At 34.6% G+C, this 18,554-nt stretch overlaps 2 protein-coding genes across 3 annotated transcripts; both read left to right on the top strand.

The window, feature by feature from the left end:
- The first annotated feature begins 3,166 nt into the window (after positions 1-3,166).
- Positions 3,167-7,382, top strand: LOC143635294 (filament-like plant protein). 2 transcript variants are annotated; one of them, XM_077103158.1, is made up of 4 exons: positions 3,167-3,259; positions 3,914-4,085; positions 4,503-5,692; positions 6,770-7,382. In XM_077103158.1, exons 1-4 carry the CDS (start codon positions 3,176-3,178, stop codon positions 7,019-7,021), a joined length of 1,698 nt encoding a protein of 565 aa, XP_076959273.1. In that variant the 5' UTR covers positions 3,167-3,175; the 3' UTR covers positions 7,022-7,382. The 2 variants fall into 2 exon arrangements, with proteins under 2 accessions (XP_076959273.1, XP_076959274.1); XM_077103159.1 differs by lacking the exon at positions 6,770-7,382 and adding an exon at positions 6,591-6,753.
- An 890-nt stretch (positions 7,383-8,272) lies between these two features.
- Positions 8,273-10,524, top strand: LOC143635276 (protein arginine N-methyltransferase 2-like). The gene is made up of 3 exons (XM_077103150.1): positions 8,273-8,502; positions 8,850-9,280; positions 10,175-10,524. The coding sequence occupies exons 1-3, from the start codon at positions 8,273-8,275 to the stop codon at positions 10,486-10,488; spliced, it is 975 nt and encodes a 324-aa protein (XP_076959265.1). The 3' UTR covers positions 10,489-10,524.
- Positions 10,525-18,554: the final 8,030 nt, after the last annotated feature.

Below are 18,554 nucleotides of genomic sequence, written 5' to 3'. Positions count from 1 at the left end.
GTAATAATAAACAAGACCCGACCTTTATATCTACATGAGTTATCGCTTAGACCTGGAGAAGTCCCATGTATCAACATATTTATTACCATTAGCTACCCATTAGCCAGGGATCCTATGAATAGTACTATTATGTTTGACACCCCCTGTCATGATTAGTCTCTCTAACTGCCGATCCACATGGTCGAATGACTGCATAGTGTCTACTCGTTTACTCATGAAGTACGAGTGAGGGGCGAAACACCTGTGTCTTGGTTTGGTTATGCCTCATGTAGTTCATATTTATTGTATTTTTTTGCTAGCTTACGATGGGTCAAACGCGCTTACTTGTTTATGTTTAACCTATATGAAACACTTCCGAACAAAAAGGTTTACCAACTTTCAAAAGCTAAAACCTGTGAACTCACCAACATTACATTGATATTTTATAGTATGTTTTTCAAGTAGTTAAAGGCACAATCATTCAAGTGGAAAACCTTGTAAGGAAACATGCACACAAGAGTCATATACATATTTTGGAGGAGTTTACTTGTATAACCTATTGTGTTGGGTAATATGGGTGAAATCTTAGAAACAATGACTTTTCACAAATGTTTTGATACTTAGACGTTGATTTTGGGATGCAAACTTTGGTTTTTGATTATGTATCTAATTGTGTGTTTGTATCTCCAATAATTATATGCTTTGACAGTCGTTTTTGTCGCCCCTCGCGATTCCGCCGAAGTGGGGTGTGACAACTTATGGCACACGCTGGTGAGTTTCATACGATGCTTGCCTAAAAACGCTTTATTTTATCAAAGCTTGAGACTAAGCTTGTGTTTTTTTTCTTTGTTAATTGAGTGGCATTTCTTGGCGAATATGAATCGTTGAGGTATTTAGATGAACAATAGAAAACAGAAAAAAAACATATGAAACCATGACTTTTACAAAGATCAGATACATGAAAACCGTAATTAACTCGGTAATAAATAATCAAGAAAAATTATGATTTGTGTCCATGTGCTTTATGGGCCGGGGCAGTATGCAGATCCAATTCTTAAATTGATTGATATATGTCCTCGTGTTTTTTTGTCGGGCTTTTCTGTGCCCCTCAGTCAGTTGATCCGTCTAATTAGTGGTTAATTGATCACTATATTGTTTGTCTTCCCCAACTTGAGCTTGAATATATTCTTCAACATCCCTCAAAGCTTGACTCTTTTCCTTAAAACTATATATGTTCTCCAAATCAAATATTTATACCTTAGGAACAAAAGGACTCACCATCATTTGCTCGCACACAAACACTTAGCCCATTCCACCACCATCATCTCATCCAAATTCCCAGCACATATGGTCACAATCCAACTATCATTAGACTATCCTCTATGGTGAGGGGCATCGATGCCCCTCCACATTGTCATGTCAGCACTGGGGGGCATCGAAGCCCCAACCTATAACGCCCCACTATGGTTTAATGCCCCTTGGGCGCCCATTATACATATACATATATGCATATGTATGTATATGTGTGTGAGAGATGGAGGAGAGGGAACCACCTTCACCCACCTTCCGTGCCCATCGTTGTGACGGCAAAAGCCTCAGCGCCCGGGGTTCAAAGGCGCCCCTCGGCGGTGTTTGGCGCCCAAACAATGCCCCCGAGGGCGCCCATAGCATCAAGTCTCATCACCGTTATTTTCAACACTTACCAAAACCCCGTAAAACATGGGTAATGTTGAGTTGAGTCTTTTGAGTTCATCAATGGAGGGTACCATCATCCCAAACAAACCGGCTCACCATCTAACCAAAAGCCACACAATGAAACCCTTATCAAAGTACAACGAACGACCACACCCGTTGTCTCCACCTAACGACACCACCACCGTCATCCCCACTGAACGACACCACCATCGCCGTCTCCACCGAACGACACCACATATTTCAAAAACCAATGGAGCTCCAATTAACACTCGGAAACAGAAATAACTTTTTTTTTTTCAAATAAATTTCAATAATCATAATAGATAATGGAATTGGAAACCTAAAACGAAGAGTGCGTTAAAATTCTGATTACTTTTCGATTTTCGACCACCGTCCGCGATGTTCTTCGTCAATCTACAACGATCATAGATAGATATTCAAGTTTGACGTACATGTCGCAAGTCCACCGCTGTCGATATAACAACTAAATCATCCTTTTTTTGTTCTTGACAACCATACACGATTTAGGGTTCGCATCTGTCTGTCGTCGGTGGAGGTCGGAATCAGAGGTACGGTGAGGTTTTATTATGGGAACTAGGGTTTGAATAGGTGAGGAGATGAGAGAAAGAGATAAAAGTGATCGGTCGGAAAAAGGGGGGATTCGTTATGAAAACTCCTTATACTTTTAATTAGTTAATAAAATGTGTAACTTATTAACTTTTTCTGTTTACATTAAAAACAATCCCAAAGATCTTATTATTTTTAAAAAATATTAATAAGTTATAATAAAAAGTAACGCCAAACACCTATATTTGTCTACTAGGATCCTCAAAACATAATCCACTGTTTGTAACTCCTTCATCAATGCCACATAATCATTAATCAATCAGCAAGCAATCCACTGCCCAAAACCCCAAATGATAATGCCCAATTTCAAGACCGATGTGCGGGAATGAGTCAAACCCGTAATTTAAAAACATAAAATAAAATAATATCCCATCCAAAATCAATAATACTCGTGGTCCTATAAAAAAATAATAAAGAAATGAATTCAAAAAAGGGTGTCTCGATAATCACATGCTCCTCGTCTTCACTCTGACTGACTCACACATGTTATATCTGCCTTAACGCTTCTTCAATTTCCCATTTCAGGTTTCTTCTTCTTCTTCTTCTTCTTCTTCTTTTTAATTATTAAATTTCTTGTTCCTGAATTTGACTATTAATTACTATAATTATTGATTCGATTTGTTCTCGGTTGGTGTGGAAACTTGCATTGATTTTGAGAAAAAACAAAATAAAAAAGTTTCTTTTGCTATTTATAATTTATTGTTTGCTTTCAATTCAAGTTACATATGATTTGTTTATGATGGATTAGATCTTATATGATTCCTTTAGCTTCATATTTATTTTAATAATAATGTATTTGCTTGCTTTCATCATGTATTTAATTTAGGTCTAGCTTGAGGTGCAGAAGCAAATGTGAATCCTGTTGTTTACTGAGATGCCAACGAAGAAGGCTTCTGACGCCAGTCCGGGTGAGACTGGAAGCTCCACATTAGCGTCTTCACATTCCGAGAATGAAAAGGTAGTTTTCAGTTCATAAATTTTGTTAACTTCAGAAATCATTGACATCTTGCAGAGGAGCGGTGTCGCATACTTGCATTTATCTGAATAGTTACAACTTTGTATAGATAACCAGGAACTCATTCAGATTGCAAAAGAAACGATCTAGTTGTGACTACGTGTATGCATTGAACTTTTTGTATTTAGCTGCATATTGTTCCTTATTTAATTGAATGCCACTAATTCTTTATATTTACATTTCGGATTGTTTGATACAAAACCAATTTTGAGTAACGAATTACAAGAATCACGTAAAAATTTGCATCTATTGCTTCAATATAACTATGCTACACAAGGTAGCCGATGATGATATATCAATACGTGTGTTGTGTGGTCTCTACCTTTAACGCACATATAAACATATGCGTATATATGCATATATGTATGTAGGATGAGCTGAATTTCAGTATATATATGTCACATGTAAAACAGTAGGTAAATGTGTTTATGGGTTCTTACAGTCATCTATTTCAAATTGGCTAACCTTCTATGTATATTTATACAGAAAATATATTCATTTATTTTAGTTGATGTTAGCATTCTTTGATTTGTTCAAATGCAGATCTTTTTTATTTAATAAGTTATGGCCATTTTCATTTAATCATCTACATTTCAGGTTGACCATTCACAATCACCTGAAGTCACCTCAAAACAATCTACCTCAAACATGAATATTAATGACAGTTTTAAGAGCCTGACAGAAAAGTTATCCGCGGCTCTTGTCAATGTTGGCGCTAAAGAAGATTTGGTTAAACAACACGTCAAAGTTGCAGAAGAAGCCGTTGCTGGTACTATTCAAACCGATCATCTCATTTTTGCAATTTGAACGAACTGATCAGTTTAAATGTTTGGATATGTAAAAGAGACTAAATAACTATCTGAATGTTGTGATTACAATGAAGGGGAATCTCAATATATAGAAAATCAGAAACCCTAGGCAAACCTGTAATGGGTCTGTGGGCTAAGCTAGACCCTAATACATTATAATGACTAGTAATAATCTATATATAACAGGATAAAACAAATGCTGCTTGCTTTTAATTATTGATCATTAGAATCAAATTATGATAATATTAAGGTTGTTATTTTTAGGAGTCAAATAACCGTTTTTATCACTGATTGTCTTATTATGATTAGTTAATATCATATAATTGCTTTGAAAACACACATCGAACCACCTGTTAACATGTTTTTGATTTTATTAGGTTGGGAAAAGGCGGAAAATGAAGCTGCAACGTTAAGACAACAACTCGAGGCAGCTGTGCAGCAGAATTTGGCTCTTGAGGTTAAAACCAACCATCTTGATGCTGCACTTAAAGAATGTGTCAAACAATTAAGAATATCAAAAGAGGAACAAGAACAAAGAATCAATGAGAATCTTGAGAAAGAAAACTTGACCCTTAAGTTTGAGCTCAATTTGAGCACTCAAACAGCAGAAGCTGCTAGTAAACAACAGTTAGAGAGTATAAAGAAAGTGGCAAAACTTGAAGCAGAGTGCAGAAGGCTGCAATCATTGACCCGTAAATCAAATGAAAATCATAAGGCTGTTTCAGTTTCTTCGTTCTATGTTGACTCTCTCACTGACAGTCAATCAGTTGACTCATTTAAAATAAACAATTTGGACCATAACGAAGTTGAAGCCGAGCAAGGATGCTCGGATTCCTGGGCCCGGGCACTCATGGCTGAGCTTGATCGGTTTAATAGTGGGAAATGTGTGGCGAAAAATGTGATATTATGTTCTGAAATTAATAATATGATGGACGATTTTTTGGAAATGGAGCGAATTGCTTCATTATCAGACGGTCAGATTGAAACCTTTCACTGTAACTCTGTAACTGAAGATAACTCCATGAAAACTGAGCTTGAAGTAATGAGCCAGCGCGTATATGAACTGGAAAGTGCTTTAAATTCAACCAAAGAATCTCTTGCCTTCTCAAACGCTCAGCTTGCTGATACCAAAAGTCAAATGGTTGACCTCCAAAAGGAGTTGACTGAGGTCAATAGGTCAAAGGAGTTGCTTGAATCTCAGCTTGCTAATACCAAAAGTCAAATGATTGACCTTCAAATGGAGTTGACTGAGGTCAATAGGCCAAAGGAGATGCTTGAATCTCAGCTTGCTAATACCAAAAGTCAAATGGTTGACCTCCAAAAGGAGTTGACAGAGGTCAATAGGTCAAAGGAGTTGCTTGAATCTCGGCTTGTTAGAATGGAAACAGAGGCACGAATCATGTCTACAGAAGTTGATTCGATTAAGGCGGATATTGAAAAGGAAAGACGTTTTTCATATGAAATGAAACTTAAATGTGAAGGTTTGGAGAAAGAACTTGTGGAAAAAACAGAAGAAATTCGGGTTCAAACAGCTGTTAATTCAAATGTTGAATTAAAAGTTAAAAAGGTACCCTTTCTAACATTCTTGGTTTAAAAAGTGTGACGTCTTCCAAGCCATTTGGGTTCTGAAACCCGAGGCAAGCCGAGTCCGAGCTCGAACTCGGCTTGTTTAACTTACTAGAGCCCGAGCTCGATCTTGTTTCAAACTCTATTTCTGAAGCTCGACTTCTGCTTGTTTGTTATTTATTATTATTATTATATGTACATTTATAATTATTATTTATAATATTTTATTTATAATCTTTATATATAACATGATATATATAGGATGAGTATCATTACAGAACTGCTAAATTATTTAAGAACTTGAAGGAACCCTTGAAAACTAACGTTTTTTATAAAATTTTTTGTACGTCAACGTTAATTGAGTGTAGTTTTATCATTTTTCTATATCTATATTTACAATTACAATTTTGAAAATTAGTTTTTATACATATCTATGCTTTTTTTACACCTATGTAAATTTGTTAGTTATAAATTTTACACATATGTAAACTTGTGATTAACATTGTAATCAAAACTTTTTATATAAAATATGATAAAACTACTATTAAATAATGTTAATACATAAAATAAATTAAAAAAACGTTTGGTTGTTTAGAGTTCCTAAGAGTTCTTAATTTTTTTAGAGTATTATTTATATAAATAATAATATATGTTAAATTAAAACTATATAAGTAAGAGGCTCATTTAATTAAAACTATTTAATATATTAAATTAGAACTATAGAAGCTTGGGCCTGGCTCAATTGTTAAACAAGCTTATTTATAGGCTCGAGCTTGTTTAAGCTCGGTTTAGCAAGCAAATCTCGAGTAGCTCATGAGCATCTTGGCTAATTTATATCACTACTTTTTATCAGGAGCCTATCATAGTATTTTCATTCTTTTGTAATTTTTACATATCAGCCTCCATCGGGTCCTAGTTTTGACCAATTCTGTCCCTAAGGTACATGAGAAGCCGCCTCAAGATTTGAGGTGTTTTTCAGCTCGCTCACGCCTGTAAAAACCACAAGTTATGATGATTCTTATGATGTAACTAATAGAAGTTTGCATATATTTAAAAATAATAATTCTTCTATTTACAGGGCCTTGAGGTAGCAGCAGCTGATAAACTATCCGAGTGTCAAAAAACAATATCATCACTTGCTAGACAGTTGGAATCGCTAGTAACTATTGAAGACATCTTGATCGACACGGCAAATCTACCCGGGATTTCTGGATCATTTGTTCCAAAAACTGGTGGTGAGCTATGGAAGTTGCATTCAAATGGTACATTTATGCCTAAAAGTATTCTAATGTCTGCAAAACAAGGTGAAAAGAACTGCGTTTTAGCTTAGAATGGTGATGATGATGATTCACCATCTTCATCTTCTTCATCATTGTTATCTAATGTTTTGTTAAACCAGTTTGGTGGTCGGTTCGAAAGTAAGAACGGTTTTGAAAAGCTGTTTAATAGTAGGAATGGAATTTAAGGTGACAGTTAGTGTGCAGTGGCTGTGAATTAACATAACTAGAGTTTCATAGACTGCAATACATGTTTGTGCATCATAGTTGTATGGTGTCAGGTTGATTTTTTTAGGAGGTGGAAAATGACTTGTAACTTTCAGTTCTTTTTTTATGGTTGATGGAGCTCTATTTAATAGAGGAGCTAGAAATTCTATGATATTTGGTTAATTTTTTGAGTTGATTATAAATTTAGTTTTGAGGGTGTGGAATTGCGGGGATTGGGCTTTTTAACACGGAATTGAAACATCTATAATTAGGTTATGTGTTGTGAGTTAACTTTCATGTGCTACTTAAAATGTCACGTCACTGTCACGTTGACAATGGACTTTAACTGACCACCCCTTAATTTTAGTGTTGTGGGTTAATTAGCTTTAACAAGCATCAAGATTAAATTAAGTATATTTGTTTATTTAAAAACAATAACTTTAAACAAAACAATTCGAAACTAAAATAATAGACTGGAACATGTTTTTAGTTAACATACTAAAATTAAATAAATTACTAAATAATTACAAGTATTTTAGTCGTCATCACTACCCTTGTCATTGTTCTCGTGATTCAACTATAGATGCTATAACAAATCCGACCATACTACTAAAAAACAGTGAGATAGAATCTAGCTATTTTATAATCATTTTAAAGTTCAGTTATATAAACACTTAATTTTCTGTGTTATTTTTTTTAAACGTCAAAAGAAAAAAAACGCGGTAACTCACAAGAAACAAAAGGTCCAACAATACAAATACACGAAAAAGGAAATAAAGAGGCCAAATAGACCGAACAACAAACAAACGCCTTATAAAGGAAATTGATGAACTCCAGTGGGATCGTTTACTCCAGTTGTTTACCCATATAAATGAAGCTATGTGATATTTACCTAAAATCTTAAAGTCGACTTGATTTGTATAGTTTCATATGATTACTTATGGGGTGTTTGGGATTTTACTTTTATATTTACAAGTTACCAAGCTGTAACTTATGATTTATCAGCTCATAATCATTAACTTGCTAGCGTGTTCATTAAAGCCAGCCATATAATAGTTTCAAGAAGAGTGCAGTGGATTAACCAAGCAGCTAGTGAAATGGCGGAAGTCGATGATGAGCGGCAGCTATGCGAGGCGGCGGCGAAAGGCGACACTGAGAGAGTGAAAGCCCTAATCGCATCAGGAGCAGACGTAACCTACTTCAACGACGACGGGTTCACCTCTCTAATGCTGATATCGTCAAATCCCTACTCGACGCCGGTGCTCCATGGAACGCACTCTCACCTTCCAATCTATCAGCAGGAGACCAAGATGCCTTTGACATACAGGTATCTACCTACAAACTCATCTTATTTTTATTATCATCATCATCTTCGGTTTTAGTTACATGGAAAAGTGAAACCAAATCTAAAGTTTGGTTTTTTTTTGAAAACATAAGACTAAACCGTCCGTTCTTGTTAGTTTTCGGTTTTTTGGTTACAGATTATTTTCATGCACACCCCCAGTTTTAAACACATAATGAAAGTTCAGTGACTTAAGTGAAGTGGGAAATTCATGTATTATTGTTTAAATTTTTTTCAGTCATTAGAGTTGATTTCGTTCTCTGTAATGATCAGTCATATGCATTCATCTACCCGGTTTCAAATTGTTACAATACATCTTCAAATTGCTTCTAATATCTGCTTACTGAATTAACCTTTGAATGCATAGGGATACAAGCTGAATTAATACTTGGTACGATTGCAAGGAAAGAAAACAAAGTAGGTGATTTAGATGGGGAATATCTACAAGACAGAGTTAGTTTTAGTGAAGATAAGCTCATGGATGCTGAAAGCAAAGCGGTGATGATGGCTTGGGAGAAGCCATTAATGGAGGCTCATGCAAAGGCTATTTGTTCAAGAGGTGGTCACATACTAAACATTGGGTTTGGAATGGGCCTTGTGGATACTGCCATACAGCAGTACGGGCCCGTTACGCATACCATTGTCGAGGCTCATCCTGAGGTTTATAAGCGGATGCAGGCTTCGGGTTGGACCGAGAAGGAAAATGTTAAGGTTGTGTTTGGGCGGTGGCAGGATGTTCTTCCTCAACTTGAATCTTATGACGGTATTTGATCTTTTTGTCATGATTTTTTAGATAAATGTACGCTTCTCACTTTACTTATCAACTTAAAATGTGTTTGTTAGGAGTGTGTATGGGTTGGGTTGAGTCGGTTTTGGGCTCCAACCAAAACAAAAACTGAAAATTCGGTGTTTGGGTTTTTTGAAAACTGACAGTTTCGTTTTTTTTTTCAGTTTTCTGTTTTCACAATGGGTAAGGTTCGGTTTTGGTGTTTTCGGTCTTGTCATCTGGGTTTGAAAATTTTGGGCCGAAAAAAATGACCGGAAATATTTTTCTTGGGTTAAAACTTTGGGTCTAATTTATTAAATAAAAGTCAGTTTTTCGGTTTTTATGGGTTAGGTTTGGTTATAAAAGTCTATTCAGTTGTTGCAGTTCGGTTTGTGTTTTTGGTTTTCAGTACATGCAAACCAAGACCGAACCGGAAATTTGGTTTTTTAAAAAAAACATAAAACCAAAGCGTCGGTTTTGGGTTGGGTTGGGTTCGATCATTTCGGCTCGGTTGTTTCAGTTAGACAGGTTAGTAGGTTACTTCGTTTCATGCACACGCATAGTGTTTTTCCACTTGGTTCTAAGTTCTGTTTTGGTTAGCTGTCTTTATTTTTCCGCATGTAAGGTAACCAACGTTTGAGAAATTTGGAGTTCAAGGTCTTATTCAACCTTGTAGCAGGAAAAAGTTATAACATAGTCAAATTTGCCGACATGTTTTGAGTTTTGACATTGTAACGTGTATGGATTATTACCTTAAACCAAGATCTCTTAAGAGACTCGAGACTTTTTATCAAAATTTTTAAACCGTAAGCGATTTAGTGAGTGAACAAAAATGGTTAATCAGTTTTCTTATATTGTTTCAATTAAAAACTTAGAATTCATGTTGCACAGGTATCTTCTTTGATACGTACGGTGAATATTATGACGATCTAAGAGAATTCCACCAACATCTTCCCACTCTATTGAAGCCCGGAGGGATTTACTCGTTTTTTAACGGGCTTTGTGGAGGTAACGCGTTCTTTCATGTTGTTTACTGTCAGTTGGTGTCACTAGAACTGGAGAGTTTGGGATATTCAACACAACTTATACCGTTGCCCGTTAAGGATTGTTTGGGAGATGAAGTTTGGGAGGGTGTAAAACATAAATATTGGCAGTTAGATACATATTATCTTCCTGTTTGCGAGTCTTCGGAAGACACTGAATGATGTTTTTGAGTCATTGTATCATTCATGTTTTTGCTACCTATGTTTCTTCGACTAAAGATATATTTAGAAGATGGTAAGTGTTCATTTTCAATATTGTGGTTTCTGTAGGCTGTAGTTTATATGATTGGATTCTGAACTTAATTTTATTATTGGTATGCAATCAATGGCGAAGTTGGACTTTTATATAGGGGGTCCGAAAACCATGTATATGATATGCCCCCCGCCCCGGGTCCCTTCTATGCTTCGCCAATGTATGCGATGTCATGCTCCCTATTGCAAATTTGGGCATCTCAATAAAAATGTACGGATATGATCCCATGTTTACCGTCTTTGTTTTTGTTTTTTTTTCTTTTAACTAATTTACGTCAGTGAATCCATATTAAATGACAGTTTAAACCTTTTACATACGATAAAAATGTAGTAACCTTTTCTGTTGTTGAGTTGTGATCATTTACGTAACTTTGGTCATAAAAAGTCTTTTTTTTTTCACATCTGGAACCTTGAGGCTTACTATATTTGCCATTTACGTTCTATTTTGTTAACTCTTGGTTTTTCAGCCTTAAATAAGGGTAAAATGGTCTGTTTAGGTATTTATAATTTTATTCTTTTTTAATACCCTGCATTAATTAATACTTACGAACCCATCTTCTTTATTCGAAACACCTCATCCCATTTGGTTGCTTTTTAGAAAACAAAGTCCATGACACCAATGACATCGATGATAGCAGAGGCAAGCAAGATCATTTCCGACAAGCAGATATAATTATTGAAGCTGCTGCCACCGGTATCTTCGTTATCTCAGCCGGTAAGTTGCTGCCGTAAGTAACTCCGGCAACCACACCATCAACATCCCCCGAAACAACTCTTCATCACCATTGTCATTGTCTGAAACAACCATCACTACTGCGATTGGCTTGCTTTTCTGGCGACGATGGTTTAAGGGTAAAGAAGACCCTAGATCCTGCCTCCGTTCATAGTGGTGATGGTAGGGGCTTTTGTTCTAGTGGCCAGAACGGAGATCCAGCGACAACTTGTGAACTGCTTGAGATGGACTCGTTAAAACACCAAATCGGGCCGAGTTCAAACAAACTCGACCTTAAAAATAAGCTTGTTCAATAAATGAGTTCGAGCTTCTATTTATCTCATTTTTATTTAACATATTAAATATATATTTTTGTAATAATCTTACTAATCAAAACAATACAATTATGCCACATGTCATTCTACTAGGGTATCCACCTAGGCCTCAAAGTCACCAAATTTTCTTTCTAAAAGTCTCAATTTTGTTGCCATGTGTCATCTTAACCACAAAACCCAAAAAAAAGGACCCGGTCCATTTTCCATAACCCACATACAATCCAACCAATCATTTTTCTCTCTAATCTTTATACGAACATACTAAACCTAATCCGCCGCTACTATTAAACTGTAATTCCGGCCGTCATATTCCGATTTCTCCATTATTCACCATGTTATTCTTCACTTCCATATGTGGAAAGGTCTGCAATCGTTTGGATTCCGTTCAATTCACCGTTTGTCGTAGGATATGTGATAAGGTTTTTTTTGCCTCAATTGATGATTCGTATAACAGAGCGATTCTCCGATGAACATATTAAAGGTAATTAACAGACGATTTTTGCACATTGAGATACTTAATTATTATAATAAGATTCGATGAATATATTCCGGCCAGTTTGTTTTGTTATATCCAATGACTTTATTCCGGCCACTTTGTTATAACATATTTTTATGTCTAATGATATTTTCCGGCCAATTTGTTATTTTTTTCTTTAGTCAACATTCATAATTGAATTTTTGTCAAAATTCTTAATTGTTTTCCGGCCGCTTTGTAATTTATGTTTATTTTTCGACCAATTTCCGTCCAATTTTAGATTTTTTTCCGGCCAATTTTTGATTTTTTTCCGTCCAGTTACATATTAAATTATAATATTCATCTTCCAAATATATTTTATTCTATAATTTATTTAAAATATTTATTTACCTAACTGATTCCATTATTAATTTACGTTTTGACTTAAATTTGAACTTCAAATTTATTTAAGGTTTGACTAGAATAACTATATTTAAGGAAATAATATAATAATTAATCTTTTATTTTTATATAATATTTAATATTAAATAATACGGAGCAGTATATAATCATACATTCTAAATATACTTTTTTTGATAATCAAATTTTTATTTTTGGATATAATAATTTACAATAAACCGGTTGATTATATTCATACTTATTTTTAGAAAGTTTCTAACAATAATACGTTTAACATAATTATTATTCTCTACATTTTACTATATAATATGTAACCACACAATCAATTTTCATAATCGTATCCCTTTTATCCCATTCATATTTTCTGCCATTTAAGGTTGTACACTTTTGATAATTGTGTTTAGTTTTCGGAAATTGCTATTTAACTGTTTTATATTTTCATTTGAATCATATGACAATGGAAGCTCAAACCTTTACAATGCAAAATGAAACTGATGTTCTCAAAACATCATCATCAACTCTTAAGGTTAGAGTTCTGAGGCTTTGGAGCATTAAAGATAACAAAAATGTCAACGAGGATTTTTTGATCGAGATGGTTTTAATGGATAACGATGTAAGTGTGTATTTCTAAATCGGTATATACAGTGGCGGATCCAGGAATTTTTTTCAGGTGGTGCACAACTTTTATATGATTCAATTTCATAGAGTCGGGTATAAAAAATTCCGGGTCGTTTGAGGTTCGGGTCGGTTCGATGGTTCAGATAATGAAAGCAAGGCTTCAACTGAAAACTCTTCATCAGAATCTTCATTTACTAAATGCATGTTCAAACCCTTGAACCCAATCGGAAGCAACGTTAACGTGTTCTTTTACAGCTCTGATGTAACATATGTCTTGATTATGTTGTTTGGGTTTGAAATCAAGACCGTAGTTGGTTGACTTTTTTGCAGTGATCGTGCTCTTAGTTGGGACATATACAAACCCGAGTTCACAACTGTTTGGAAGCTTCTCATTGACATTAGGATGAAGTTAATAGTCTTTTAATAGTCTTTCACCTGCCCTTAATCCAATTACTGCATTTGTGGCCATCATCTAGCTTTATTTGCTTGCAAGAAATAACATTATTCGACCATACCACTTTATTCTAAGATTATTAAGTTGGGATATCGCTTCTACTTTCTTGCAGATCACTAACTTAAAGTTCCTGGCAAAGAAAGGCAAAAAATTATAACCAAAGCTTACATAATCATTGAACCAGCCGCCTTACCGGTCCACTGGTTATTTTAATAACCAGATGGTGATTTCGGAGAACGGCCGACGGGGACGAGGGGTCAGCGGAGATAGCAGGCGCCGTTGTGTCTGTGTGTTTTTACTAAATGGGCTGTGCAGCAGTTACTTAAAAAAAAGTTCAAAAATTTATTTGGAAATCCGGAATCGAACCTGTGACCTTCATGTTACAAAACCAACACCTTACCGGCTGGACTAGCATTTCTAATGTTTATAGGATGGTTCCTTTCTAATTTAAAAGGTGGTTCCTCTAATATTTTCTATATACAAATACACTATTATTTCGAAACTCGGGTGGTTCCGAGGAACCACTCATTTAAGCTATAGATCCGCCCCTGGGTATATATGTTAGACTTTGAACTGTATTTATCATTGAACAAATATTTATTTCTTTAATGACAGGAAAATCGAATCCAAGCCACCGTTTACAAACATGATATCTTTCTTTTTAAAAGATTCTTGAAGGAAAGCTCTACTCTGACTATTGTTAATCCTAGCGTTGGTCTAAATGGATCAAACTACAGAGTGATTGATTCTCCCAACAAATTAATGTTGGGACCAAACACTCATGTTAATCCATGTCAAGAGTTTGAAGATTGCATGTTTGAATTCAAAATGATTTCATTTGAATCAATAATCAATAAACAAATTTCTTTGAAATCCATAATTGGTATAATACTATATGTATTCAAAATATACAATTATTTATTAATTGTAGCCTAAGATTTCCAATTGATGTTTTAGTTATTTTTTTTAATTTCTTTATGCTAGATATAATTGGTCACATGGTTCATGTCTTCAAGAGCAATGTTTCAAACGTCAAAGACAAGAACAAGCGTACAATGGAGTTATGTGATTTAAGGTACCAGTGTTTATAAATAATTATTTTATATAATTTAGTCAATATACTTTATTTTGATTTTGAACACTTCTTTTATTCAAGTGGAAATTGTGTGTATCTCACACTATGGGATCATTATGCATCCGAGCTCTCTAAATATGTCGTTGATCATTTGGATGAACCGCAGGCCATTATTGTTATGCAGTTTGATAGGGTTAAGTATTACACCGGTAATGATGGTAAATGTAATTATTTTTATTGTTTTCAACTTAATTGAAATATAAGCATATCACGTGAATCTAATTTTTCAGTCATTAATATTCAATTTTTGTAGAGAAAGTATATGTGTCCAATTCTTTTGGATCTAATGTTAGCCGTTTGTTCATAAACGACTATTTATTTGAGATAGAAGAATACAAAAACAGGTATATTATTTGGTTTTCTTTATTCTGTTTAGGACATAGATTTTGTTATTTAAATTTTAGCCCTTTTATTTTGAATTAAATGTGTAAATTTTAAATTTGTAGTTTGTTTGATTTGCTAAATGAGAATGATGTTGCTATTCGTACACCGATTCCAGTGAAGATGCTCTCTTCTATTGATGAAGAGTTTTTGAAAGCTACAGATTTAACATTTGTGATATTTGTACCATTATATTTGTAAGTTAATTATTAAATTCACTATTTGTACGATTATATTGCATAACTGCTTTTTACTTATTTGCAGCCTAAGAATATCATTATCCTTGATACAATTAACGCCATATGTCCAGATTCAGAGTGGTATTACATTGGCTGTAATACTTGTAGCCGTAAACTCATGGAAAATAGTGGTGAAGGAGGAAATGAATATGAATGCAAAACCGAAAGATGCAATGTGTTAAGTGTTCTTCCTACACCTAGGTACTTTGAGAAAAAAAATTCAAATTTATTTTGACAAAATATACAATATTCTGTTTTGCTTGCTATTAACCTATTTTAAAAATTATGTAGATTCAAGATCAAGATAAGGGTTCAAGATTCGACAGGAGTTGTGTCGTTGACTCTCTTTGATGGAGATGCTAAAATACTTATCAACAAAACTACAGCTGAATTGATTGATTCTCAAAAGTAGGTTTGTTTTCAATTACTATACTTTATTATTTATTATTGATCATTGTTATTATGTTGTTTATGAACAATTTGAAATATTAAGTTTTTTTTCCACTTATTTTATTACAAAATGAGGTTGAAAACGGTGGATTCCCTGACGAGTTGGATTTTCTTTTAGAAAAGAAATTTGCTTTTAAGGTCAATGTGGCAGACTTATGGTATAAACAAGCTTACTGATGACACTAATATTAAAGGCAGAATGGTCGTTTGGTAATTATTTAATACTAAATTCATTTTATAGTTAATGTTATTCTATAAGTATTTTCATTAACAGATTTTATGGTTACACTTTTTATTTTCAGCAAACCGATTCTAATTATGTTTCATTGGGAGCATCTATTTCAAAATTTCAATCATCCAGTTCGGTTTCCGTCAAGGTAAATATATTTGTTAAATATGATAATTGAAACTTATAAATATAGTGTAAGTCCCCGTTACCGGTGCCTCACATTTAGACGTTGAATTTACTCATAAACACAGTTCTAAATATCAGAGTTAGTTAAAACTTTGCGCAGAATATAAAACTTTCAATAACATAACAATAATAAACCATAACTTGTCTTAAAACATTCTTGTCTTCCAAATTTAAACAATAAGTATAAAACATCATCAGTCTTCAGATGCCAGACTCTTATTCTTCTGCCATGTGTCCCCGCTCAAGCCAGCTGTCTCATTCTACTCACCTGCATGCATACTAAAAGTCAGCTACGCTGAGTGAGTTCTAGTTAATCATACATCATACAATACATACACTTACCTTCAATCATGCATCTGAAGATACATAATGATTACTTTACTTATTTACTTTCATTTCATACTTTCATACATACGTACATACTTTGTTACTATCATACTATATATTTACTGTCATTTCTATCTCAGATGTTATAGGGTCTGATCCCTTCCTTTTCTATCTCAGATATTATTAGGGTTTGATCCCTCTTTTCTTTGCCTATCTCAGATATTATTAGGATCTGATCCCTTTCTTGTCTATATCAGATATTATTAGGGTCTGATCCCTCTTTCCTTTGTCCATCTCAGATATTTTAGGGTCTGATCCATTTCTTGTCTATCTCAGATATTATTAGGGTCTAATCTCTTTTTACTTCTCTATCTCAGATATTATTTGGGTCTGATCCCTTTCTTCTCTATCTCAGATATTATTAGGGTCTGATCCCTCACTTCTTCATCTTCGTACATACTGTCTTTACCTACCCGTAATATACATATACTTTCTTTTGTCATTCATACATACTCGTATGTTCTACATATATCTAACATACACATTCAGCTATCATATACATACCTCCCTTGTCAATATGTTCAATATCCGAAGATCGTTCACGTACCGACAAGCTTTCATTCACATTCAAAATATACATACATAAATAACATATAAATCATACATGGCATACACTTACCATTTAAGGTAAGTTTATTAACTATCACATCGAGTATGCACACATCCCCGAAAACATAATAAGGAAATGGGGCTAGAAACTCACCTGAACTCGGTTACTTCTTCTGCTAATGGTTATTCCTCTCTTGAGCTGGCGCGACTATCTGTTTAATAGTTGAGATGTTAAACACTACTATAGCCATTCTCATTGCTACTTAGTTAATCTTACACGTCTAAGCCGATTTTACTTCATTGAATCATCACCGGTTAGTTAATCGTTACTTGCTAAGCTTTAAAGGTATCTTTCACCATTTATCAAAGTCCAAGGGCTATTATGTATTTATATCATTCTTTTCTATGTCCAGGGACTACTTCTGTAATTATGTCAGTCTTCTTGTTCGTTATCCAGCCCTTAACGAATGGGGTTCTTAACGAATGAACTCATTCATTATAATGAACTGACTGTTATAACGAACTGGTCTTTAATGAACTGAACCCTTAACGAACTGGGGGTTTATTTATCAGTTCTCCCTTAACGAACTACTTAACGAACTGGGTTTAGTTCATCATTCATTCCTTAACGAATTGAGATTAGTTCGTTAAGCTTCTGTTAACGAATCAATTTAACGAATTGCCTCTAGTTTGTTATCTCTGCTTAACGAAAGGTCAAAACGAATTACTTGTTAATTCGTTATGTCTCCGTTAACGAACTAAGATTGGTTCGCTACGTTCCCGCTAACGAACTAGGGTTAGGTCAGAACATTCCCTAACAAGATCTAAACCTCGTACCACATTCTCCGGCGCCGCCATTGCCGGAATAACGGGATCTCCCCGGAAAAGCGAGATCTCGCTTATTTCACCACCGTTTTCACCTTTTTACATTAGTTATCAACCCATCATCAAGACTCAACCCTTTTCTAGCATAAAGCTTGAACCTTTATGGCTAAAATGTTCAAAACTAGATCTAGGGTTTATTTTAAACGAGCCGTTCTTAACCATGAGTTCGTTAAGTCCATTTTAATCTTCAAGTTGGCTATACTCGATTTACTATCCTACTAAGTTTCATGCAAAACCGATTTCGTTTACCCGTCCTTTTCACAAACCGAACACTACTCGTTTTACCCGAAACGAACCAACTAACCCGTTTATTATCAAGTTCATTACTTTATCAATAATCATGACCCGATCTATCATCCTACTAATTTTCATGTAACTTCGTTCATGAAAAGTAAGCCTTTTTAACAAAAACGTACCTTTGAGGTTTTTGTATGAAATCACTCGAGATGCTCAAAACCATATCATACGAACTCCGATTTGAGTGATTCAAGCAGCCACGGAACCATCTCACCCCAATCTACAAACCCATCAGCTCACCTTCG

The sequence above is a fragment of the Bidens hawaiensis genome, unplaced genomic scaffold, assembly GCF_021521415.1.
Source record: "Bidens hawaiensis isolate Kalapana, Puna unplaced genomic scaffold, B.hawaiensis_p1.1 tig00007427_1, whole genome shotgun sequence".
In the NCBI taxonomy this organism is placed as follows: domain Eukaryota; kingdom Viridiplantae; phylum Streptophyta; class Magnoliopsida; order Asterales; family Asteraceae; genus Bidens; species Bidens hawaiensis.
Note: the sequence above shows the minus strand (reverse complement) of the source record. Positions and strands in the feature narration are given on the sequence as shown.

Coding starts and splice junctions, on each gene's coding strand:
- LOC143635294 (XM_077103158.1), top strand. CDS start 3,176: ATGCCAACGAAGAAGGCTTCTGACGCCAGTCCGGGTGAGACTGGAAGC. Junction 3,260..3,913: donor CACATTCCGAGAATGAAAAG/GTAGTTTTCAGT, acceptor TCTACATTTCAG/GTTGACCATTCACAATCACC. Junction 4,086..4,502: donor TGCAGAAGAAGCCGTTGCTG/GTACTATTCAAA, acceptor TGATTTTATTAG/GTTGGGAAAAGGCGGAAAAT.
- LOC143635276 (XM_077103150.1), top strand. CDS start 8,273: ATGGCGGAAGTCGATGATGAGCGGCAGCTATGCGAGGCGGCGGCGAAA. Junction 8,503..8,849: donor AAGATGCCTTTGACATACAG/GTATCTACCTAC, acceptor AAATTGCTTCTA/ATATCTGCTTACTGAATTAA. Junction 9,281..10,174: donor TCAACTTGAATCTTATGACG/GTATTTGATCTT, acceptor CATGTTGCACAG/GTATCTTCTTTGATACGTAC.